The sequence below is a fragment of the Archocentrus centrarchus genome, chromosome 23, assembly GCF_007364275.1.
Source record: "Archocentrus centrarchus isolate MPI-CPG fArcCen1 chromosome 23, fArcCen1, whole genome shotgun sequence".
Lineage (NCBI taxonomy): Eukaryota > Metazoa > Chordata > Actinopteri > Cichliformes > Cichlidae > Archocentrus > Archocentrus centrarchus.
In genome coordinates, this window is record NC_044368.1 from 5617337 (window position 1) to 5644303 (window position 26967).

Sequence of the window (26967 nt, forward strand, 5' to 3'; positions counted from 1 at the left end):
CAGAAGATGTTGGTTCGAGTACCTGAATGATTAAAAACTGTCTTTTTTTTTTTGAGTCTTTCAGTTCTGAAGCTGTTTCTTATTAAACACCAAGGATCACTCTTATTGGCTGCCAGCACAAGCCTGTCATTCTGCATGCAGAAAATGGTGCAGACTATAAAAACTAAACCTTCGATACAGCAGCCTCAGTCGACACAGTCTGAACCTCGAAGATGAAGCCCAGCAAAGTTTTTTTTTTTTTGCATTTTTGGCCACAGCGGCTTTTATCGGCAGTGGAGAGAGACAGGAAATGGGGGAAAGATATAGGGGAAGAGACGCGGGCAAACCCGCGGGACTCGAACCCGTGCCGCCCGCACCACAAGGCGGCATATGTATGTGGTCGCCGGCTTCACCACTAAGCCACCCAGGCGCCGCCCAGCAAAGTTTTGCTGACTTTTTGAAACTGCATTTCAGCTGTCATCGAGTCCTTACTGCTAAACAGCAATAAATAATGTATTAATGATATATGACTTCCAAAATTATCAACATTAGTATTTTCTGAGCTCTCCTTCAAGACATTACTGTTTACATTTCACAAGTGATCAGTACAAATTGAGCACAGAGCTGATCACATTTCCAAAAAGTTGGAAACCTGAAATATCATGAGGTAATGACACACCGGAACCCTGTTTGTGTCCAAGTCTAGTTTAAATAAATGTTTTGGTTTGCAAAATTGCAACCCTGTTTATTAAATAGTTGGGGCTCTGTGTAAAATAGATAGTTTTACAATGAAATGCAAATGATAAAAACAGAACTGAAAAAGAACACAGATGAAAACATATGTGCACATTTTGAGTTTGATGCCAGCAAAACATTTTTGAAAAGGTCGGGGCAAGGGCACGTCGACCACTGTGGTTCATGACCTCTTTCAACAACGCTGGTTGCTTTAGTTTTGAAATGATTTCCTGTTATATATGATTTCAGCTACCCAGCAATTCTTGTTTCACAGTGTGCCAAATGTGTGTGCCAATTTTTTTTTACTAGAGGTGCATGCTGATATAAGAGGGTTAGCATGTAGATTGGCATTTTCTCGCTTTCTTCCCTCTAAGATGGCATCCTGGTGGAAGCATATTTTGCTCCAAAACCTGTACACACTGTTCAGCATCAATGGTGTCAACACAAATACGCAACTCACCTCTGCCATGTGTGCTAACACATCGTGGATGCTGGCTTTTGATGGCAGTATGTCCATGATATCAGAAAACAATCGGACATCGACGGGTCAGACCAATCTGCCTTAAGTGAGCTGCTGCCAGGAGACCCGTATCTGGGTCTTGCTTAAATATGCTTTCATATTTGCACGGCAGAGTTTTAACTTTGTTTGTGAGCTGTGGTTTCACAGGTGTTGCTGAACTCATGCAGTGATTTCCACAACAGAGTCTGTTTTTAATGCCACCTGAGGGGCAGAAGAGCGGGATTTCTGAATCTTTTAATGTTAAATGTTAAAACTGTTTCCCCACATAGTCTTTGTGTCCCCATCTGTGCCAGTCTGGCTGTTTTGTAACTAATCAGATTAGTACTTAACCTGGTTAGTTATTCCACTGTGTCTCTTTAGCATTACACAACTTCTTCAGTCTTTTGTTGCCCTCCTTGAAACTTTTTTGAAACACTTTGCTGGCATTAAAATGAGCATATTAATGAAATATTACATTTCTGATTTTCAGCATTGGCTATGTTCATCTTAACATTGGGTTTAACTTGCTAGCTTGACATTCCCCTCCTTGTCTCAACTTGTGGGTAGAGGTAAAACGAGTCGTCCGCTTAGTGGAAGGTCGGAGGTTTGATTCCCACCTGCAACCAAGCACTTTGAGTGGTCTGTAAAAATATAAAAGGCCAGTCTAAATTTGGGGAACAGTCTGAGGTCACAGAATGATCATAATCAGCAAAAGAAACAAACTGTGACTTTCAGAAAGAGATGGAGGTTTTATCTCTGGTTTTAAAATCAGTCGTGTCAGCTCAACATTCTCCCTAAGAGGTTTTTGCAGCACTGGAATAATGGAGCACCACTTCTGCTTTTGTGAGCAAGAATTTAAGAAAAGTAGTTTTTTTTGTGTGTGTGTGAAACAGCCCAACACTTTTTGATTTTCAGGTACTCGCTGAGGAAACCAATCTGTCTTCTATCCAGCAAAGAAACATTAGATTTTAAACAGTAAGGCCATCAGAAATATGTTATTCCCCCAGAAAGAGGTCGAACCTGAAGATAAATCTGTAACTGTGCAAGTGCAGACTTATGTTCTCTCTATTTGAAATCGGTGTAGCGGTGGATGTAAGCAAAAGAAAGACTGACCATTCGTCACTCTCATCCTCGTTCTATCACAGCTACAGCCGGCTTGTGATAGAGGTGGAGGAGGACAATGATCGCATCTATTCCTCAACATATCTACCCGCCCCCCCACCCCCTCTTGCTGTCTGTTGCATTATCCTCACAATTTCCGCTTTTTTTCCCCCTCTCTGCCCTTTCATCCCATCCACACAGCCAGGGAGAGTCTATCTGATGACCCACGCTATTAGTTTTTTCCTCTGTAGCCAAGCCACGAGTCAGCCAGCTGAACCTGAACACACGTGCGTGTGTGTGTGCGTGCGTGCGTGCATGTGTGTGCGTGCGTGCATGTGCGAGCATGTGTGTAATCAGTTCAGGCCTGGCTGAGCTAACATGGCTTGGTGAGTTTGTTAGCATATTATTAGCCTGGGGTGTTGTTGAAGCACTTCTCACATTATCTCCTCTAATCGCTCCCTAACCAGTCAGACAAACACAACCTTGCACCCCCCACCCCCCACCCGCAAACAACTGATAACAAACTCCCCTAAAATTGCCTCTGGCTGTGTCCAATCTTGATTGGCTAAAATCAGTGTCAGTCACGGAGGAGGTCGACCACACCTCCACTCATCGCTCCTTCCTCTTCGTCTTCCTCTCCCTGTGGATTGAATTAATATAATTTCCTATCTTCCCATCTTCCTGAGCCCCTGCTGATATATTGCCCCCCGGCCCCCGCCGCTGTCACATCTCTTTCCTGTTTGACAAAGAGAGAAAGAGGGCACCCAATCAGGCACACAAAACAAAATGAACGGCCCAAATGGATTCAGATCGCTTTCATGCAAATTCGGCCTGCTTTACATTGTTGAATTGCTGAGAGATGAGAGCGGTTGAATACAGGTATGACTAATTCGGCCGGTGTGTGTGGGAGTGAGAGGAAGAAGGAGGCGAGGAGGAGCAAGGAAGCGGGAAGGCATCAACAGCCAATCCAACGCTCTGATGGTTATTGTCCCAGGTGTCCTGTGGTCGATGTGGATGGGGCGAGGTGGTGGGATGGGGTCAGGGAGGGGTTATGGTTGTCATTACACTGTGCTCGTTTTTCGCCTGTTGTTTCTACAGCGACTGAGAACACTGTTGTCTGCCTGTGAGCTGTTCTCTGTATCAATCTCTGTTTTGGGTTTTTTTTATAACGACGACGTGTCCAACCCTTTTGTCTTGTTTTTGTTCTTTCTTGTCTTCCCTCCTCCTCCTCCTCCTCCTGCCCTTCTGCCCCCCCTCCCTTCCACTCCCCCTCCATCCCTCCCTCCCTGTCCCCTCCCCTCCCTCGTTACAGGATGTGCGTTTGTCACGTTTTCCACCAGAGCTATGGCACAGAATGCAATCAAAGCCATGCACCAGTCTCAGACTATGGAGGTATGGTACTCTTGCCCTTTCTTCAACTCTATTCCTCTCTCTGTCTCTTTAGTGCCTTTAATACATGCACTTCACTCTGTTAATGTGCTGGCAATTATATGTCTGTCTCATCTTTGAGTCACTTTTTAGTAAAAGCCGTGACTTGTTACTTAAAAGGTTAGGCCAAGCAACATTTCCTGGAGCACTTCTGACACAGGTCCGGCTAAAGCAGCACACAGCCATTACATATATGTCTTGTTCTGCCCACTTCTTGAACAAGGAACCATAAACTTAGAAAATGACAAGATTATAAAAATATGCTTTTGGTTGATTTTTGTGAAAAAACACTAGAAGGTCTTTATAACTAAAGCACAGACTGTAAATAAAAGGTGGCTGTAGCCACTGTGCCATCACCCACCCATTTTTTTGAAACCAGATGTGACAAGCGAGAGGGCTGAGGGTCACTGCATGCGCGTTGGCCATCACACTGTAAAGCATTTGAACTGTAATTTATTTTTTGCAGTGACAGGAGAAGCTCGAGCTCCTCACTGGCTTCAACTTTCAGAAGCAAAAGCTACGTCCACCTTTTATTTACAGTCTATGAGTCCTTATAAGGATTTTATTAACATGCACAGAGTTTTAATAAAACTATAAAAGTGTTAACGGCATTATGAGATTAGTTTTAAGAATGTTGTTAGCAGTTTCTATATGTAACATTAACTGTTTATAAATGTGTCATAAATCATTCACTAATAAAGCTAAAGAAAAAACATAATGAGTAAAAATAAGAACAAGTATAGTAACAACCAATGTTTGTTAATGTAGAAGTTAGGCAATGACTGAGTGCTTGTACTGCTGTTATAAGCAAATTAGAAAATGCCTGTGGCGCAGTGGTTAGCACCGTTGCCTCACAGCAAGAAGGTCCTAGGTCTGAATCCACCTGGGGCATTCTGTGTGGCGTTTGCATGTTTTCAACCTTTCAGCGTGTTTACAGTATGAATATCCAACTAAAGTATTTTTTATTCAGCGTGTAAATGATTAGAAATTTAAGAAGTATTATTATGATATGTCAGTTGTAACAAAATCTAGGCTGTCCTCAGCTGCGTGGGGCCAAAGAGTTGGTAAAATTAACGATTAATTTGGTGAGAGTTTATTTAATGAGGTGATTTCTAAGATATCATTTTAAAAGAAGGGAAGAAATTGTCTCTTTCCCAGACAAGAGAGACCATGCCGCTGACTTCTATAGTGCCATTCAGAAAGAAAGAAGAGATTTATTACATAATTCGAGCCGCCGAGGTTTCGGGTCGTGTTTATTTGTGTAAAGCTTCGGGCTCAGATTATGTTTGGGTTTTGTTCATTTGCAAATCAGTGTGTATTGCAATAGCCTGTTAGTCTTTTTTTTTGAGTGATATTAAAAGAATACAACAAAACATAGCCTGGGACCTGAGGTTCAGATGTCCAATTAGGAGGTACAAGCTGCACTGGGTGTTAAAGACAATGCTGTGGCTTTGGGTTAGGACCTGTGCAGACCTCGAATGCCAGTTGCCAGGTGTGTAGAGAGCCAGTGTGACACATTCACCTAATAGAGACCACTTTCTAAAAGCTAGAAGTCCATAGCTCGAGCAGAAGCTGGCCATGTCATGTCCTCGGCCTTGTGATAAAATCAATGTCGCCTCTTATTTCCCGTTTTTTGGTCGCAAATTTTCCAACTAGGGCAAAACTTTGGCAAAGTCTCAAAACTGTGACAAATAAGCAGCACCTTTGACACAACAACCACAAATTGGCAGGTAGTGTTACAGACCTCATCAGCTGCACAGTGACCCCAGCGGTGCCATAATGGGGACCTAGGCGCAGCTCCTTTGTGTGTCCCCCGCCAGTTTTTGGGGTGCCCTTGTCAGCATTGTCAGGCTGGTGACAGGGCAGGATGACAGGAGTGTGATTGGGGAGAGAATTACATGGTATACGATGAGCATAGAGTGTGTGTACCCCTGCGAGTCAGAGAGAAAGAGACAAAAAAAAAGTGGTAATAACAGGCTGTGTTAAAGAAAAAAGAACGAGTGGCATTCACCCCCGTAGCCCCCTCATTAGAGCTGATCATGATAATCATGGCTGCTATTGATGTGCTGTGACCCTGACGTGGGGAAAACGCATGCTCCTCCCCCTCTGTGTGTGTGTGCGTGCGTGTATGTGTGGGTTTTTTTTTTTTTTTTTTTCCCTGTTTATGTTGTCACACTGTGAATATCAGTGTCTGTGTTGATTTATGTGGCCGAGCAGCAGCAGCGTGTCTGTCTTTCGGAGTAGAAGGAGTGACACTCTTCTCCGACAGCGTTAGTATTAAGCTAGAATTATCCTCGCTCTGAGCAGTCGTCTGCCACAATGGGCCTGGTAAACACGGTCAGTGTCCCCTTGCTTTTATCATGCACACAGGGGGGAAAAAAAAGCCTTAAACCAGAACACAACGATATTACAGTGGACAATGGCAAAATACCTTCATTTCCATTTGAAAACAAGCTGTCTAGCCCCAGGCGGACCTAAATTGCCGCATCCGTTTGTTAATGTTCCTCAGTTTTGCAATTTAAAAGTAATTACTTCAGGTCCGAATGAGGGAATGAGGTCTGGTAAATAGAGTTTGGTTATTGTCTTGGCTCTATTGCACCCCACTGTCTTAGATAGAGCAAAGATTGTGTGCATGTGATTTGTGCGTTGGTGCGTGCGTGTGTGTATTCCCCGTCACGTACCCACCACATGTCACGAGGAAGAAGGAAGGCAGCCCGGGCGCTCCGCTCGTTGATGGCCCTGTCACTGTCATATCCATTCTCATTACGCCGTGACATTCAGGTACACACCGGCGCGCGTTTGCACACACAAAGACACACACACACACACACACTTGCTCCCTGAATGTTAGGCCGTAATGAAAGTGGATACGAGCGAGACGGGTAATTCACCGTCGAACCTCTAAAGACACACAAGGAAAGAAGCGGGTCGGCTTCGTTGTGCTTTACTCGCGTCGTATTTGTGCTTTACATTATTCGCTCCCTTTGTAAACACTCATTTAGTGCTTTAGTTCCCCTTGTGCACTTTTCCATCAACACTGATTTTCTATTTCCCACCCTTTTCTTTTCCTTTCCCTGCATGAAACTAGAGGGACACTTGCGTATTATCCCGCGCTCGCTGCACGCGTGTGCACACGCTCCCCCACCGGAAATGCAGAAGCATTCGAGCGCATTTAGACGAGAGCTTAAGTAGAGCATGAGAGAAAACACAGCAGTGTCTGTTTAAACAGGGAACAAACACATCTGTCAACTGTAGTGAAGAGAGGAGACACACGCAGACTGACAGTGGGAAGAAAATAGGAGATTACATTAATCAGGGGCTGATGTTGACACCATATAAGGCTGGATGATCCCGTATTTTATTTTAACAGAAGGCGTCTGAGTTAGTCTAACTTAAAGCCTTTGCACACCAAGTCTCAAGTATTTGTCACAAAATGCCAGATTCGTCTTTGTTTTCCAAATAGTCGCAGTTTACTCTGCATTTAGTCACAGTTTACTATGTATATGCATGTTCTAGAGTATATATACTCTGCCAGTATTATAAGTACCATCTAAAACTAATTTAAACTGAAGTGTTGATTCAGCTGTAGGATCAGTCTGGAGGCTTCAGTTTGTCGTGCTGTTCAATCGTACTGCGTTACACTGACAGGTGATGTGTATGTCCACACTTACTGACAAGAAACACAATCCAGTCGTCTGATTCTGATGTTATCAGCTTACTGAATGGCCAGTAGGTGTATTCTTCATTTAATAGCAGGCTCGGAAGGTGCTTATCATCAATTGTAATCAGTGATCCCCAAAAAGCAGCCCACATTGTGCAAGAGACCTCTAGTGGTAGTATGCAGAAGTGTGTGTAACGTTTCCAAAAACGTCTTAGTGAGCCAGCAAAAGGATTTATTTGCCTATGACTTATTCTTACATACTACTCCAAGCCCTATTAAACTAGATCCGCATTCATACAGCACTTTATTTAATTAACTTTATCTACCACACACCAAAAGTTTGCATCAGGGGCAATTTGGGGTTCAGTATTTTGCCCAAGGATGCTTCCGCATACAGACTGGAGGAGCCAGAGATCAACCCACCCATATTCTCATCAGCAAACACACCTACCTTCATCCTCCTGAGACAGCCACCCATATTCTTGGTGTCTGAACCTCACCTGACGACAAAAGGCAACTGCTAGTATAATTAAAGGCAAGTCGATGGATGCATCAAGGTTGCAGGTTTTCCTCATTCTTCCTCCTTAACCCGTGTTTGGTCGCTCTTATGCTGGAAATGCGCCGTTCAGCAGGGTGGATCAGCCAGCATCCAATGATGCTATACCTGTGTGCTAAAAGAGGGAAGAGGCTGGCAGCATCTATGGGACTGATAACATTTCGTAATGGCCTTTCAGTGAGCTGATAACATTCAAAATCAGAGGTACAATTTAACAGCACCCTACAAGGTTCAAACTGAGGAAAAGGTTGAATTATTGCCTCTTCGACAGCTTTTATGAATTCTTCTTGAATATATCTAATATTTTCAGCTGTGTGTGTGTGTGTGTGTGTGTGTGTGTGTGTGTGTGTGTGTGTGTGTGTGTGTGTGTGTGTGAACATGTAAATCAGAGTTAATTCACTGTAATGTTAATATAAGGTGGGACCAAGAGGAAAAAAACAGTCGAGCAGACCTGTTATTTAAACTGATGACACTCACTCCATAAATAATTCAGCGTGATGTTAAAGCGGAGAGAAAAGTTGACTCACATGCAACAGCGAACATTTAGACGTGGCCCAATTTAAAGAGGGCTTAAAATCATCTGGGAGCACTTTTCCAAGTATGTAATGGATTGCTTGGATCGCCTTCTGACTGATCCTGACAGTTCCTCCTAATCGAGCAGGCTGGAGTTTTTGTGCGTCCTGTATTTTGGGGACAATAAGTCGAAACAACACGCACAAAGAACTCAAGACGTGGCGTGCAGACTCCTATAGATACCGGAGCCTCCTGCCTTCCTATTAGCAGAGGAAGATAACACGGTTTGACGTTTGAAGGCTATGCGATTGGTAAGTAAATGAGATGGAGAAGGCTCAGAGCGCATAAATGCTCTTGAAGGCTACGAGAGATTGATTCTCAAGGTAAACGGACCGGAGCTTATAAGTTCAATTCGCGTGTGCGCATCTAAGCATTTTGGGAAAGATGGGAAGTGATGTGTAATGCTCTCTTCATGGTTGTCTCAGAGCGTTGGCTTCAGGGAGTGTAGTTGGCTTTATGAGCTGAGTGAACTCCGGGTTAAGTCGATCCAAGTCACAGACAAAAGTTTCACTTTTTTTTTGTTTTTTTCTTGTGGTGGTGTTTCACCGCACGACAGCTGATCGATACGCTGTAATTACATCATTTTAAAGTTGGATACCATAATTACAGCAGGTGATCATTGCAGTGTCATTCTGAGACCACAGGCTGTCACGCCATCAGCCCACACAGTCCCATCTGTCAGTCAGAGTCGCTGTGTGACGTCAGGGCATCAAGCGTGTGGCACAGGTGAGAGGTTTTATCAAGCACACTCTACCTTCTACATGATGATGGCGCCGACATCTATATTTCTGCGCATATGCTGTAACGATATCTGTCTAAGACGGGCATTTCTGTGTAGGAGATTTGTCGAAAGATTGCAAGAAACAGACGAAAATAGCATTTCAGAAAGGAGTGTTTTCCCTGTAGAAGCATCTTCTGGTGAGGAAGGCTCCCGTGAGACTCGGAGTGCTTTATTTTTTTTTAAAGATGTAAAAGTTGTGCAACATGGGAGACTGACTGACTGCAGCTGAAAATCTGTCTCCTGAAAGAGCTGAAAATGTGAATCCATGCTTCACCTCCAGCATCGAGTTCACCCCGCGCGTTACTGTTGTTGAATATGAACCCAGAGACCATTTAAGACAAAACAGGAACATTTTTTTTATGACCACAAACTAGTATTCATATGTTGGGTAACATTAGTTGCCTGTTATTAATAAATTCAGTGCATTCTTAGGGATTGGCAGTCCGAGGGAGACTCATGAAATATTTTGGTGCCCAAAGAAAGATGAAGCCATTATGTCGCCCCCTGCTGTTTGTATTCAAAAGTGGGCAATTTACAGCAAATCAGATGGTTTACAAATTTAGATTTACTCAACATGAGGTGTAATTACACCCAGCAGAAAGGTTTTTACAGACTCGCATCAGCAACAAATACCTATAAACATTACCGGCCCTGTCAAATACTCTGAAATGGACTGAAATAAAGGAGGTGTGATGGGTGGCTGGAATCAGGATAATTGAGAGAACTGCCCCTAGTTGGTTCTTATAAGTGGCTGTAGATAATTTGAAAAAGTAGTGATTAATTTATGAAGAAACTATTTTAAAAATAGACAGTAGAAAACTCTGGACTTTTCTATTGTCAAATTCTTTTACCTTAAAGTTTTAATCACAGACAGTTCAATCCTGATAATATTATGTAGAAGATGTACCCATCTTCTGCCTCCAGCAGGATAACGCACCATGTCACAAAGCTCAGATCATCTCAAACTGGTTTCTTGAACATGACAGTGAGTCCTCTGTACCCAAATGGCCGCCACAGTCACCTGATCTCAATCTGATAGAGCATGGGACATGGGACAGATCCGCAGCAACTGTGTGACGCTGTTGTGTCGATATGGACCAAAATCTCTGAGAAAGGTTTCCAGCACCTTGTTGAATCTATGCACGAAGGCAAAAGGGATCCAACCCAGTACTAGCAAGGTGTATTAAAGTGCCCAGTGAGTGTGAGTGTGTTTGAATAAGAAAGTCAGCCTTGTTTGCTGGAGAAACACTGAAAGAATTGCAGTCAGCAGTAACCTTACTGCATGTCCTGTGATTGCTACACAAAAAGGAGTGACTCTGTGTTTTACAAGGGCTTTATTGTTTTGCTGCACACGAGCACAATAGAAGGACTAATAAGGCCGATAGTGATGATATAAAATAACAGTCATGTTGATTGCAAGCTGCATTATTTCATATGAATCCCTTTTCTTTACGAAGGCAGTGCAGTTTGTTCTCATCTAGTCTGTTCTCCAAAGTATTCGGCTTTAATCTAAAGGCTTTGGTTAAAGAAGGAAAGGATGACATCATGGGTTAAGTGCAGGTTAGTCTGTCGGCATCTTTTGTTGAAAGGGTACTTTGAGGAGCTGATGAATGAAGAAAATTAAAGCAAGAGGATGGAGAGGTATGTGAGGTGCAGGACATGTATGGGTTCAAGGTGGGGCGGGATTACATCAGGGATCTGCTCTGAGCCCCTTCTTGTTTGCGGTGGTGACGGACAAGTTGACAAATGAGGTCAGGCAGGAGTCTCTGTGGACTATGATGTTTGCAGACAACACTGGGATCAGTAGTGAGAGTAGGGAGCAGGTGGAGGAGAGCCTGGAGAAGTGGAGGTATGCTCTGGAGAGAAGAGGAATGAAAGTCGATAGAAGCAAGACAGATTACGTGTGTGAATGAGAGGGAGACAGGTGTCAGCCATCCAAAGCTGCAGGCAGAATGGAGTGGGCGGAGATGAGTGTCAGGGGTGATTTGTGTCAGAAAGATAGAAGCAAGGGTGAAAGGGAAGGTTTGCAAGATGGTAGTGTGATGTATGGTTTGGAGACAGGGGCACTGACTAATAGACGGGAGGCTGAGCTGAGAAGATGTCAAGATTTTCATTGGAAGTGACCAGGATGGATAAATGAGAGGGACAGCTCGGGTTGAGCAGTTTGGAGACAAAGTTAAAGTGGCAAGGCTGAGATGGTTTGAACATGTGTAGAGGAGGGATATATTGAACAAAGGATGTTGAATATGGAGCTGCCAGGCAGAAGGAAAAGAGGAAGGACGATATGCAGAGGGTTGTGTGACAGAGGAGGTTAGCAGAGATGGAGGCAGATGATCTGCTGTGGTGACCCCTAAAAGGAACAGCTGAAAGAAGAGGAAGATCCAGCAGAGCTGAAGACAAAAATACAAATGTCTGGCTAAGTCATATCAGATATTAAATGAGCTTCCCAGCAAGCTTTCTATTATAACAAGTTATAGAAGAAAAGGTAATAGTCCATTAAATTCACAGGGGGTGAGTAGGTGGCCCAATGTTCTGCCTCCTGCTCTCTTCATCTGTGTAGCTCCATCACCTAAGCCAGAGCGTTTCCAGTAGTAAGACCTCATCTGAAATGTAGTTCAGAGGGTCCAGTTGGACAATGTCCTGATGTAATCTTCTTGACATTGCCCGGAGGTCATCTGTCCAAATAACTTCTGCTTTACGTGGTATTCTTGATGCTTGTTCTTCTCACTCAAGGCTGATTAGCACTTTAGTCACAGAGTGTTTTTATATGGAAGTTCAAGCTGCTGCTAATCTGTGATGAATTTTTTAAAAATCCCCTTAAGGTAAAACTGAGGCTAGTTTGTTTCTTTGAGCAAAGCTAATAGATGGCATAAGCTGCCACTTTCTCTCCATGTATTCTCAGCTTTTAAGGGCGAAGTTAACCAACGAGGCAATCACCTGAAAAACAGCTTCCGAGTGCAGTTGGGCTTTCGGGGATAACCAGCAGCATCAGGCATAGAGGCCTGTGGCCCTCGGCCTTTCTCCGAGAGCAGGACTCTCATTCCGGGCTGCATTTCCCCTCACTCACAAGGTGTCAGCTGGAGTGATGAGATATTTAGCAGAGCAGGATAGGGAGCTCGGTTCTCAGGGGGAATCGACTCCAACGGCGAGGCCCCGACTAACCCTCTCCCTCCCAATACAATTCGCCCGTCGTCTCCTCTACTTTATCTGTCGGCGGTCAGAATGAAGAGGCAAAATGACTGGTGGAGAGACAGAGTAAATATGGCCGAGCCGCCTTCAGACAGGAGACAAGCTCATTCAGCTGATAAAGTCAGGCCCCAGCCCACAGCAGAGGGGGAGTAACGCACGGAAACACACACATAGGAGGAAACAGATACACTGTAACAAAAAAGAACCTACATCACAGAAACTCACAGTTGTTCTAATGTTATTGGTTGGATTGTGAGTGGTGCCATACCTGCTCTACCAGACATAATAAAGTGATTTTTTTAAAGCGTGTATCTGTATGATTCGATGTGTTTGCAGGATATAAGAATGAAGCTGTTGAACCAATTAAAGTCTTATCAAAATGACATCATGCTGCTTCTCAATTTATGCTGAGATAAAAGGCGTAATATTTTTGCAGAAACTAACAGCCATCACTTGTGATGATGCGATGTTAGTCAGAGATTAATTTTGCTTTGCCATTCCACTTTTTTTTTGAGACTAGACTCTTTATGTATGTCAGCCATAGTGTTAAAACTTAGATTTAGACACAGTACTAGGCATACAGTTCTAAAGGTCGGGTCAGTGTATGTACATGTAATCCCCATGAGAAAAAAAGCTCAGGCTTCTCAGGTTTTTCTACCCTTGTATCTGTATGATGTCAGAAAGAGAGGATATCCCTTATTTGGTCATTTCAGACATGTAGCTCTGGCTGTGAGCACAGAAGCCCCTCCCACCTGCTCTTTAAACCTGTTTGCAAGGGTCCAATCAGAAGAAGGTTGACTTGAAGGGTTGATGGCCCAACAGTATGTTAAGTGTCGCTCCAAGCGTTGTGTTAGCATCACAGTTTTCTTTTCAGGGACGGATAGTTGTGTCTGGAAAAGGTGCAGATTATGTGTTATTCTCACAGTAGCGTGCATGTTCCCACTCCCCACATGTTGGAGATCGTTCTGCCCTGCACAAAATGAGGTCAGTCACCTGTTTGGGAAACATGCCTGTTTGTCAGACAAAAGTGTTACTCTGGAACACCCAGTATTGCCAAATATAAATGAATGCAGATGGAAATATTCTTTTTAAACTGGTCCTGACTGAAGTGTAAATGCTAAAAATCTAGTTTGCAAAAAATGAGTCACATTTCACAGTGCGTGCTCTGATCCACAGTGAAGGAACTGCATACACTCGCTCACTTTCACTTCTCCACAAAATACCTGCACCGGCGCGCAGTCGGTTACACACAACTGACATACAGCACATCTCCGCTCTCAATGTGTGCAGCACTATCTGCAAAGTAGCCAAATCCCTTCTCTCCCCTGCGGAGTGCGGATCGTGCCTCAAACTAAATGTTTCAATCAAAAGGTTTTTATCCTCCTGTGGCAGATTGCCTTTGTTTTCGAACGGATTTGCCCCTAGTTAGGCTTTGATTGCGTTGTGTGAGTAATGGTGTGGTGTGATAGATTATGACTTGCCGTCTCAGCTTCGTTTCAGCCATCGCTGCAGCTTTCATCAGGAGCGTTGTGGGTTTTTGTCTCCTTCATGTCATAGTTGTTAGCAAGTGTGTTGGACGTCTGATTTGTTTCCCACCTTCAGTCTGCGTGCTCATTCATCTCTCTCTCTCTCTCTCTCTCACACACACACACACACACACTCTCACACACACACTGCAGGAGCAGGAATTCGGACAATTAGATGCAGCTCTAGTGACCGTTAAAATCTCTAAATCTTCCTCACCCTCTCAACCTCTCTTCCTGGTCACCCAAATCACTCTCTCTAGGTCTTTTTTCCCCCCTCTTTCTCACATATTAACACACTCTATCACACACACACACACACACACACACAGATCAAGTCTCTCTTCATATGAGATGATGAAATAGTTGGAGAACTCAGGAAATCTGTTTCTGGTGATACCGTTTTGGACTCAGAGATAACTGAGCCCTTTTGGGGGAAAGAAGAAAGCCCACTGGCTTTAGATTCAGGTTTCCTGTGTGACTGTGTGTGCGTGTCCTGTGTCCCTGAGTGTGAGAGTGTGCGTTAGTGTGCGAGAGAGGACTTTTTAATTGAGAATAGATTTTTTTTCCATTGCTGAAGTTAAGTTTGTTAATAAAAAGATGTTTGTGTGTGTGTGTGTGTGTGTGTGTGTGTGTGTGTGTGTGTGTGTGTGTGTGTGTGTGTGTGTGTGTGTGTGTGATTCAGGTGTTTATCATCACTGTAAAAATTTGATTTACTTGCTTTTATTGTGCACTCAGTACAATAATTATTACAAGTGTTTGCAAGCACAGAGTAGCCTAACAATTGTCTGTCTTCTCTCCTCCTCTCTTCTTTCCTTTCCTTCTATCCTTTTCTCTCATTCTCTCTTGTTTCTTTTTCCATCCCACCATCTCCTTTTCTCTCCTACTGTCTCTTATCCTCTCTTCTTGCTTTATCCTGCCTCTCCCCTTCTCCTTCTCCTTTCCCTTCCTATTTTCTATCTTGCTTTGCTTTCTTTCCTCTTCGCTCCTCTTCTTCTTTATCTTTTCTTTTCTTCCCCTTTCTCCATTTCAACCTTCTCGTTCCCCCCTCTTTCCTCTCCTCCTCATCCTCCCCCTCCGCAGGGCTGCTCGTCTCCCATCGTGGTGAAGTTTGCCGACACGCAGAAGGACAAGGAGCAGCGGCGTCTGCAGCAGCAGCTGGCGCAGCAGATGCAGCAGCTCAACAGTGCGACCACCTGGGGGAGCCTGACGGGCCTGGGCGGCCTCACTCCGCAGTATTTGGCTGTAAGGAGAGTCGCCGAGTCGCCCACCTCCATCACCTCCTCCACAACCCCTTACTGCATCCCCGCGGCCAGCTCAGCAGCAGTCAGTGCCCCCAGACAAGAACATCCAACTCAAAAAAACTATCCAACACAGGCCTGCTGTCTTCTCCGCCCTTCTGCCTTTTGTTCTGTAATTCCTTTTTTAGAGCTGCCGTTGTTCCTTTCCTTTATCCTCCTCTTGGGAGTGTTGCGCAGTGAGGAAATGAGGTCTCTGAATTGGATTTCAGGTTGCCAGAAGACGATCTTTTATGTTCAATATCTGAGAAAATTTCATGCTAGATAAAAAGCAGGGACGTAAGGTTTCTTACTGAATTTCTCATGAAATTCTCATTGCAATGATGTTTGGAGGGCTCTTCATTCAATAATAAATTGGGCATGGAAAGCCAAAAAGTACAAAAGTTAGTAACACTGTAAAACTGTTATTAATATTAAATTGATTACTTCTTTAAAAGAAGCATCAGAGCATAATGATAGCATCCAAATAATGTCTATAGTTACATCGCATGTTCAGTAACAGCTTACAAACATTTATAATCGTCAGGTTTACAATAACCAGAAAAATTACAATCTACAAACTAATTATTAACCAGCTAGTAAACAATAATTATTAACATTTGGATATTTGTTAAGCGTAAATGACTTAAGTATAATTAACAGTTTTCCATTCATTAATGATGATTGTTATCAAAACCACAAAATTAGAAATCAATTGCAAGTAGGAAAGGACAATATAGCCTCAAAATTATATTGAGAAATACTTAGGATGACAGAAAAAAAGCACTTATTGGTGCGTGCAGCTTGCAGGTGGCAGCGTTATAGTGCGATAGTAGTGACACAGCATAAGTCAGATGTAAGCACAAAATAACCTCCGTGGTGTTTTCTCTGAAGGTTTTAAGGAAAAACGTAAAATAACTGCTTAACCAACTTGTAACTCTGCAGGAGCTGCGCAGCAACCAGCTGCTTAAAGCCCTCCTTTACCACCATGTGACCACATCAGTAATTTCCATCTACCGTTTGCTCTTCCTGTCATATGGAGTGCAACTAGCGAGTGCTCCAGGCATGCTTGCTTGAGTCATTTCTTTACTTTTGGATCGCACTAGCAGTCGGCATCCTCTTGTGCCGTTATAGCCTGGTTGCACTTGGTGCATTTTTGCCTGAAGTGGTGGAACGACTATGTTCTTTCCACCTTTACTGGGAACAGTTTGTCCTCTGAGGTCTGACCTCTTGTAGCTCCCTTTTTAGATACTGTATTGTCATCAGAGGCTGACGCGCTGCTCTCGCTCTCAGGCATGTCTGGACTTGTCTTGTAGGTAAATGCATGAGTTCTCTGTGCCACTGATACAGAGAGATGGCACTTTTTTAATCACTTAAAATTTATACCAGCATTATGATGTGGCTCAGCCCTTAGTCCTGTATTTAACCACCTAAATTCATCATGATAGAACAGTTTCAATATCTGCGGCATCTGGTGCCTGCTGCCATCCGTTCAGAAGCCTTTTAATCCGCCTTTTTGGGATCATCCATTTATCCAGTTTCCTAACCACTTGTCAAATTAAAGCATACCTGCAAACTTTTAGGTTTCAAAAGCTACATCAGGTAATTATAATGAAAATGGCTGCAACTCATCTGCAGTTAGAATGAGGCCTCATGTTTCAATCGTGTAAATCTTTCCAACTATAATAAAGTCGCACACATGGCTCAGCTCCCTGTTTGTGTGTTTTTAAAGTCTCGTTCTTTACTTTGCAGTGAAGAGAGCCGAAGTGGTGAAACAACAGATAAAAAAGCAAGCTGATTAATTCGGCAACCGTGACGTGTCTGCACACAGATTAGCAGCACACGCGCCTTGAATCGGGTTGTGTGTTGCCAGGTTGTGCTGACAGATGGGCCGAAGCTGTGTTCAGGGTGTGGATCGTGTGTGTAGACTGCATATCGCAAATAATCTGGCAACTTGGGTAACATTAGACTAACACACAAAGCCTAGTGGTGCACGTATTCCAATAATTCAAAATTGAGTTTGAGGATGACGCAGATTATGGGAGTTTTGAAATGGTCAGGGCGAGAGGCGGCGTTCACCCTGGACAGGAAACTTTTTGCAGATTGGGTACCCAAAATTTGTCACGATGACTAAAAATCAAAGGTCTTCTGCTAATAATTACCTTTTTTCTGTGTCTAAAATAATTGTTAGCAATCCTAGTGACAGCACCTTATTTCAGGATCTGAAAGAAAAAATATTCAGTGAATGAAATCCATGCAGTTATTACTTTTACTTCCACAAAGTATTAATCAAAACCAGTTAGTAGATCATTTTAAGGATACAGAGTTGCTCATCCTCATATATATGGTTATAATCATCTAAATTTTGTGGATTTAAAGAGGGAAAACTGATCTCCAGCTTGTGAACTGCTGCAGCAGAAACTCGGCTTCTAAAACGAAAGTTTTTAATTTTACACGACGGTTCAGAGACACCTCTTTCTCTTCCCTGCCTTACTCCGCACTTCTTCCTCAAAAGGTTTGGGGAGCTGACCCTTGACTCATTGCTCTTTAGTTTCTAAATTAACAACCCAAACTGCCTTTAAAATACACTTCTTAAATGTCGGAGATGTGAGTCCCGCTTTGTTTGATTCTAGCTGCAATTTGCACCTGTCCTTTCAACGAGGGAAAACAGAGTTCAGACAAACATCGCTCACTTACTGTATATTGATTTATTTTTTTTTGGGGGGGGGGGCTTGTTTTGAGAATCGAGTTCCCAGCTTTTTCTTTACTTTCAATCTTTTTTTTTTTCCCTCAGTCTTTTCAAAAGATTAAGCTCTATTCTGGGAGAGAAAAAAAAAGCAGCGCACAATAGAAACAAGATGTTAATTTGCTGTTAATTCAAGTCTTTGAAGGATGAGTTTTTGACAGCATCAGTATTCCACTTTTGTTTTGGAATCTAATTAGTCGGCTAGATTAGAGCTTTCATGCTCAACTTGTCTGGGAGAATCACGGTGGAACGCAAACAGTGTTTGCTTAGAGGAGAGATCAAACTATATTAGCAGCTCATTTACTCATCGAGCACTGATGCAAAAACCACACTGCTAAACCGCTCATTACAAGTTTAGCTCTCACTGTTGCATAGTATAGACATGTCGGTATCCACCAGCTCACTTTTTCCTCCTCTTTTTTTTTTTCTTTCCTCTCTGCCTTCTCTCCCCTCCTCTCTTTATTCCTGCAGTTGCTTCAGCAAGCAGCCTCCTCTGGTAACCTAGGAGCCTTCAGCGGGATCCAGCAGATGGCCGGTGAGTCAAAAATCAGTCGATAGTCTCACAGATCTACTGCGGCAGTGGACTCTTTGTTGCGCCTCTCTGTGTTTTTTTTCACAGACTTCTAAAACAGGACCAAAGAGCATAACAGATGAACTCGCGTGGTGGAGTTAAGAGAGATCTTTGCCCTGAAGATTTATTAACTGTTGCTAAGATTTGTCTTGATCTTTTAATGAGGCCAGACAAGAGCTGTGCCCTGGGCGTGTAACAGTAGCACCGAGGCTTTGGTGGGGATGGATGAATCACAGAAAGGAGGAAAGAGAAAGGAGTGCAGAAAACGGTTAAAAGTGGGCACCTTTGGTGGATTTGTTGCACTGCAGGCTGGCGCCATCTACTGCTCTCTTCCTGTGGAGGGCCTCTGATCTGTCATCTGCACTTCCATATTTCCTTTCATGAGTATCTACAGGTTCAAAGCAACACTAAGCCTTTTATACCCTCTGAAGGAATTGAGCTAAAAGCCTGTTTTAGGGCAGACAATGCGAATGAATGGGCTGAAAATTTTAACTAGCGGATCTCACTGTGAAACTCGGCTCGCTTTAGGAAAAATATTTTACACATTTTCTGGAAGGTTATGATTAAATATGGAAATGAGGCATTATCTGTCTAAATATGTGCCATCTTACATACTTTTCCAGAACAGAAACGTAAACATCGGATGAAGCCGGGTTAAAAAGTCATCTTTTTTTGTTGGTTTTTTTTTTTTTTTTTTACTCCAAACAGCCAGAAAAAGTACATTTTTGGCATGTTTTTATGAATATAACGCTCTATAAACAAGTAACCTATGAGCAAATAAAATTTCACGCATTGTATTAATAATTATTATTTCCGAGGGGGTACTTATAACTAGCTTATAACCGTCAAATTTTCACAGCTGGTTACATTTTTGTATCAGAACTTTTATGAACTTCTGTGTTTAAATATGCACATTTTTATTAGACACTAGTATTTATGGGGATAGCGCGATGAAACTTCCTCTATTGCTTACTTACATTACAAATATTTTCAATGTTGCAAGTTTTGTGAAATTTTAATTTTTAACTATGCAAATTAGGCATTTATGTGTCTAAATAAGTGCTAGCTTTGCATAATTTTAAAGAACAGAAATATGAACCTCTGCTGGAAATAATCAATTATTTTGGTGCTTTTATTGACTGCTCCTTAATTCAGGCTCTGAACAGCATCTGATTGAACTCCTCGTAAATATAATCAGGAATAAAACTGAGGTTTAGATGTCGGGGCTGCTGAAGTGGAGATTTGGCTCCAAGGATGAGGAGCAGTGAGCATGTCAAATACTATACTTATTAGTATTATAGTATTGGTATTTTTAGGTATTTATCACTATGAAACTTCCCCAGGTGCTTACTTACATTTGGACAATTATCTCATTAAATATGCACTAATTAGCATAAACCTTCAATAGACAAACGACAGCTTGTGAAGGTTCTTCACCTCTAAATTCACAGAATAAGACGTCATGCAAACAGGAAAAAAAGTGGTTTGGGACAGTAATTCTCCTAAGTGAAGCTGCAGCAATAAAAAATGCATATTGTATTAACCCAGTTCTGTATTAATCTAAGCCTTGAGCTCACCAAGAAGCTCTCCTATTAAATGTTGAACAAGATAAAATCTCTGTATTTAAGAAATATAATTTTTAGGGCTTTAAATTTGGGTTATTTAAGACTTTGAGGCGCTCGTGGATACTCATCATCTCAAACTTCTTCTCTCTTTCCATTAAACTCGTCTCCTCATTCTCGCTTTTTATTTTAAGCCTCTTTTTGCAGATACTCTCCCACCTCCCACCCTCTTCAGTCACAGTTTCTTCATCTCCCCTTTACGCCTCCCTCCAGCCTTCGCACTCTGACTGTTCTGCCCTCCTTTGGTTCGCTTTCTTAGCAAGGTGTCAGCTTTTAATTGTACGTTGTTTAGTGAGGATAAAGAAACTGCCAAAGGATCTGAGTGTGAAAAGAGTTTTTTTAAAGTGGCGAGCCCCGTCTTGTATCCTCTCGTTTCCTGTCATGTTCCCTTGAGTTACAATGCCTCGCAGTTTCCCTGTGGCTGTTTTAAATTTTCTGCTGTTGGGCTCAAACATACATTTTCCTTTCGAATATACACTCACGCTGACAAACAGGCTCGGGGATTTGGAGCGGGGAGTGAGTAACGGTGTCTGAATCTGGAGATCTGTTGGTCCTCCATCTGCGATACAGAGCGAAAGAGGGAGCGGGAGTGAGTATTAGTGATTGGCAGGAGATGTGAGACAGCTGAATGACATCTGGTCCCAGTCTTTAACACGAGGAGCTGCAGAGCTGAGAGGCTTCAATTACACCAATGAGCATTCAATTAGATGCAGCCAACGGCAGCCTGGTGCAGGCCGGCTCTGCCATACAAGCTGCAGGGAGTGCACTCGCACACACGTGCATGCTTGCACACATATGTACTCACACACTCACTTACCATCTGGCCAGCCCGGATACTCCGACTCTGATGCGGGAAATAGAATGAATTTGTCTCACACGATCTCTCTTTCTTTGTCTCCACTTTATTCCTCTCTAACCCAGTTATTTTTTATCTCTTGGCCTGCTCTTTTTCTCCTTATGACTGTCTTGAAAATGTATTTTCAATGAGGGTGACCGCCTTTGACAAATGTAAGAAAGAATTGGTGTAGAGCTGCTTTTTAAAAAAGAAAAAAGCTTAAAAGAGGTTGCAATGAGTGTGAAAGATAGAGACAGAAAGGGAGCTGCTGGAATTGTCTTTGTCATCAGCAGAGGAAGAGAAAAGAATGAGGCTGGAAAAAATTGACCAGAAAAGGGGTCAGTGGAAAATGAGGCACTGAAAAGCTATGAGGCAGCAAAGTGAAAAATGTAGAAGAGGGAGGGGAAAAGGCCAGTAAGAAAATTGGGAAGAGGGGGAAGGAAGATAAGGGCTGGGAAAAGAAGTGGGCACGTTAGGAAAAGAGATGAAGGGGTAAGGATGGAGGAAAAAGGGTGAGCAATGAAGCAGGGAAGGGAAGGAGAAGAAAGACAGAAAATGCAAAGCAAGAATAGGGAGGAAATTGAAGGGAAGGAATGAAAGTATGGTGAAAGGAAAGGAGAAAATGCAGAGCAGGAGAGAAGAGGGAATGAAAGGAAGCAAGGTAGAAAGGAGGAAGAAAGGAAAGGAATTGATGATTAATAAAAATGAAATAGAAGGAAAGGAGTAAAGAAGAAGAAAACTATAGAAGAGGAAATGTAAGAAATGAAAGTATGAGAAGGAAAATGAGTAAACTTGGAAATGAGAGAATATAGATTTAAAAAAACAGAAGCATGTCAGTAGGGAACGTGTATATGGGGGAAAACTGGAAAAGAACTGAAGCGGTAAAGTTTAAGGAACTGTACAGGAAGTAAAGAACAATAAGAGACATGAAAGAATGAAAGACCAGGTAAAAGAAAACGAATGGGAAATCCAGGAAATGGATGGAAAAAGAAAAAGAGGAGCAGGCGGGAAAGAGGAAAAGGAAATGGAAAAGACTGTGAAAGAGATGGGGAAGGTATGAGACAGCAGAAAGGGTGGAAAGGAAAGGATAAAGGAAACAAGGGAAGGAAAAAAGAGCAGCCGAAGTAAAAGTGAAGTGATTCTCTGCAATGACCATTTATTAGCACTGTAAACGGACTCAGATGTGTTTTTGGATCTTTGCCTCACCCATAGAGAAGAAGAAGAGCTGCAGAATAAAAACATGCTTTCGATTATAATAAAGAGGTATGAACGAGAGCTCGTGTAAACAGCCTTCTCTCTGCGTTACCTGCTCCGTGGAGTCAGAAATGAGATCTAGCAGCAGCCTAAACCACCTATCTCCTTGCTCATGTGGCGCATTGTCTGCCTTATCTGGAAAAACAACGCTGTTTGAATTAGGCTCGAGCGTGTGTTTCGCGGGATGTGCGCCCTGCGCAGAAGTAGAAATCCATTTCGGGCTGTGATGTATGACAGAAAATTGGAGAAAATCGCTTTGCAAACGAGATTGGTTTTGGCTTCGGTGTAAGTAAGTGCAGACGAGTGAAAAATCCACACGCATGCAGACGCACGTGTGCACGCTCGATGTCTTCTGCCTTGTTTTTAACACTCACACACACACATAAACACACACACACTTCCTGCTGCAGCACCTCGATATCTGTTGTCATTGGCTGCGTTCAATTTGACTGTCTGGGTGAAGGATATCTTTGCTGAACCTCTAACCGTTCACCATGGTGTCAAACAAGATGGATTTTTCTTCATGGTGTCTTGTTTGTGTGTGTCTTATTTGTATCTGTGTGCAAGAGTGTGAGTGTGTGTGTATTCCCATGGTACGGTATATACACGCAAACTGTATATACGACGCATACACCTCACATTGACAGTGTCCACCCTTTTAACTCTTAACACAAGGCACAGGAAGCTTCTCTGTGGTAAGACCTTTAATTTCTGCTCTGATGACTGTTTGCTTTCGGAGGTTTTTGCACTCACACACTCACACTAGCACGCACGCGCACACACACATTCATGGAGTGAGGTGAAAGGTTGAGTTGTGCTCGCAGACAGTATTGTATAGCCTCTGCTTCGCCATCATTCAGGCGCTGGCATGTAGCCATTAATTATGCTTAAGTACCGGCCCGTATGCTTAGCGCCAGAAAGAAGATTAACAATGAGGAGAGTTCAGCCTTCAGGGGTCCCTGAAATAGAGGTTGACTGCTGAAAGGGAGACGGCTTTAATATTTAGTTTAAAGTGGAATGTTTCAGTCATTTCAGTCATCACAGCTAGAGGTTGACCTTCTGAAACCTGAAGCAAAGGAGAAAACAAAGTACCCTAAACATGCATTCTTTGTACTTGCCAGCAGGGGGCGACTCCTCTGGTTGCAAAAAGAAGTCTGGGTGTATTGAAGTATAATAGAAATGTACTTCTGATCACAGTAAATACTTTCCTGAATCAGTATTTTTAATGCTACAATTACACTAGAGAAAACAGTGGTTGGAGACCAAAATTATTGCAACCATGTGTCATGAACTTGCAATCTCATTGCCTTTGAAATTGTTGAAGGGAACCAAGTCTGCCACCGATCGACTTTTATGCAGTAAACACCAATGAGGTGGAGTTGACAATTGCATGCAATCTCCTTGCAGCACCACAGCGATTAACTGTGATAAATCTGCAAAAATATGCTGTCTGTTGCAACACTGTTGCCATCTGAATACACAGAAATTCACATTAATTACTTCAATTCAGAGTAAAGCCAGAACCTCATGAATGTGAAACACAAACAGTGACGTATTTGTTGCAGGACAGTGACACAGGCACTCAGAAACCTTGCAAAGAGTCCCCTCTAGCAAAGAGACGTTGCGGGCGAGTTGCGCAGACTGACTCAGATTGATTACAGCATGCTGGCAGTCTGTCTGCGCTTATAAATTAGACAGCAGTCATGCGCTAACCTTTGCCTGAGGGCGACTGCAGTCAGTCCGAGTCGATTGCCTCCCAGCAGGTGACCTTTGCAGTCGCCTTGTGTTTGAAAGCGATCGCTCAGAGGTGGAGGATTTTTCCTGGTCACGAGGAGGTTGTCTTATCTCCAAGTATCTGTAAGTCTAAATTCAGTGTCATGTTTGTTTGTCATAATAGAAATAGTAAATAACTGTAAATTAGTCACTGCCTGCTTTAGGGATTCATTTATTATTATATTATAAGGGCCTATATATTGATATTTTAAATAGCATTTTGGCACTTTGCCGACACAGTAATGATTTTGTTTTTTACATAAACCTAACTTTTTACAGTCTAACAGCTTTTGCTAAAAAACATCTATGATACCAAACTCTCAAACAAACTGGCAAACACTGGCCACTGATAAACGTTATCCCATTCAGGGATCGACTGATATCAGTCAACAAGGCTGATCCAATGTGTGGTGCATACCCGATAACCTAAAATACTAATGGCCATCTGTGATCCTTATTGACGATGTTAAAAAGTCCACTTTAGAGCCACATATCACCTCTCAAAATCGATATCATCCTTTAAAACATAATACCATATAAGCTCCAATCATTGCCCCATGATGTAGATTATGAAGGTCTTTATTCACCAGGCAGACGTTTATTTTTAGAAGCATGAGTTAGCTGAGCAGACTAGGAGCTCTAGTTGAATTTAAAGTGGTGTAATTGTCTGAAAAGCCTGTATAAGCAGTCCAGGAAGGTTAGTTTCCTCCTGCATTTTCTGAGCCCTCTCCTCTGAGCTTTAGTGCTTCTTAAAGAGAAAAATATAACATTAACTAAATCACTGAGATTATTTCTTCCTCCAGAGCAGCTCTGCCTCAGAGAAACGCGCCAAACCTAAACACTGCAACAGCTGCTTTTACTGATTCAGACACTTTTGGGACTTATTAGCGAAATCGGCTTCTGTAGTGTTTGCCTTCACACGCTACAGATTCTTCACAAAGACCTCAAATAAAGAGTATTTCAAGGTTTATATGAGCAGCATATCCACACATTCCACTGCTGTACACCTCCGGACACCGAGCAGCTAACCTGTGTTCAGTACTGTCCTCTGGTACACTGTCCCGGTCCAGCCAGGCGACCCAGCCACGCCTCAGCCCCAGGTTTGACACCACCCTCTCTGGCTCCTCTCTCCAGGTATGAGTGCTCTGCAGTTGCAGAACCTGGCCACTTTAGCGGCAGCAGCGGCGGCGGCCCAAAACTCAGCCAGCCCCTCCACCGCAAACCCCCTGTCCTCCAACGCCGCCTCCCTGGGAGCGTTGGCCAGCCCAGGTAACGCCGCAACCACTCAGGTTGGGGGGTCCAGCGCCGGGGGAGGGTGGAGGGCCCAACGCCTGCCTACGTCCTCCGCTCTCCATCGTTACCATTACCACTGTTGTCGTCCCATGACCCCTGCCGCATCATCATCACCGAAACCACCATTGCCGAAACATCTTCATTGTTCAGACCCCCGTCAGTGTTGTTGACCTTCTTTCTGGCACATTCCCATGGTGTGTGTATCCACCTTCATTTCAAGAGAGAAACCATGCTGTTATTTATGCGCCGCCTACCTGCCTCACTTCCTCGCCATGTAGCCCGACAGCCATGCCATCCTGTGAAACACATGCGCTGTATATGTGCGTGCGCATGTGTGTGCGTTTCGTGCTTAAATGTGCCTGTCAGGTTCAGACCTGTGTGTGTGTGTGCGTGTGTGTTTTTCTGTTTTATTCTTAGTGATTTCTTTGTTCGTGCCTCACCTCACCAGCTCTGGAGACCCATGTAGAAACTTTAGAGCAGCAGACTTGGGTTTTCTCCCTGTGGATGGCGTTTGTTTGCACCTCTGTGCGTGTTTGTGCTGTTTTCTGTGCTCGTAGCCGTGGTTTTAAAAAACCACCTGAACCCGGCTGAGGTTAAATATCATCACTTTCAGATTCCCCTCCTACCTTTTCTTCCTACAGTGCCTCACCCTCGCTCTCGCACCCTCTCCCTCCTCATCCTCATCCTCTCCTTGTGTTCCTTCTCGTTGCCCTTGTCTATTCCTGCTGCCCTGCTTTTGACAAGCTCCCTGTTTCTGCTCCGTCATTCTCCGCTTTCATGTCGGCTCGGCCTCGCTCCAGCAGCCATGGTTTTGCTGTCTCTTTTGGTGCGCACTCCCAACAGAGCATGAATATGAAAAACCACCCCTCCCTCCACACCCCCCCCCCCCCCCCCCCCCCCCACACACACACACACACACACACACACTTACATGCATACACCCCCTCGTCTCACTCCTCAACCCCCCCTCTGTCTTCTTCCTCCTTAACGCTTGCACCTCTTCATCCCACTTCCTGCCTTCACCAAGCTGCTTGGCGGGAATGCCCGTTCTTGACTCATTCTCGCCATACTTCTCTTTTATTCCCGCCTGTGTCTCCCTCCTCTCCTCTCTCTCTCTCTTTCTCTCTTTCTGACTCTGAATGTCAGTCCAACCTTGAATAGTACACACTCAGGTTGAGCTACTCTTTGTGAATGAGTGGCGCTATACTGCATGAAACTGAAAACGTCATGCCAGTCTTGATAAATATAGACAGTTCTGCATGGAGACAGGCCATGTGCTGACATAATGCTCCCTCTGCCACGCCATTTCTTAACATATTTAGCGGCAATCCTGCTTTGTTGGCATCGCTTTGATGAGATCAAGGGTAAATGAATATTTTTTTTTTTTTGTCTTAAACAGAATGAAGTTGAAACCTTTGTGCACCATATTTTCCCTCCCCCCTCCCCATCCTACCTGTCCACCACTGACATGTACGCCACACATTTCACATCAGTGTGTGTTCAGGTGTATGTGTGTGCGTGAGTTTGCGTCCACTGTGTTCAGTTCATTCGTCGCCTGTTGGGTGTTTTGT

General features: G+C 43.4%; 1 protein-coding gene across 6 annotated transcripts in view; it reads left to right on the forward strand.

Annotated features, from left to right (window-relative positions):
- celf2 (cugbp, Elav-like family member 2) overlaps positions 1–26967 on the forward strand; it is a 217608-nt gene that overhangs the window by 180096 nt on the left and 10545 nt on the right. For 3 of the 6 annotated variants that reach the window (XM_030719968.1, XM_030719963.1, XM_030719964.1), the window contains 3 exons: positions 3627–3706; positions 15109–15351; positions 18520–18583. In XM_030719968.1, the coding sequence (XP_030575828.1) occupies positions 3627–3706; positions 15109–15351; positions 18520–18583 (387 nt within the window). Of the gene's footprint in view, positions 1–3626; positions 3707–15108; positions 15352–18519; positions 18584–25237; positions 25373–26967 lie in introns of all 6 variants that reach the window. The other 3 variants (XM_030719965.1, XM_030719967.1, XM_030719969.1) reach the window with 2 other exon arrangements.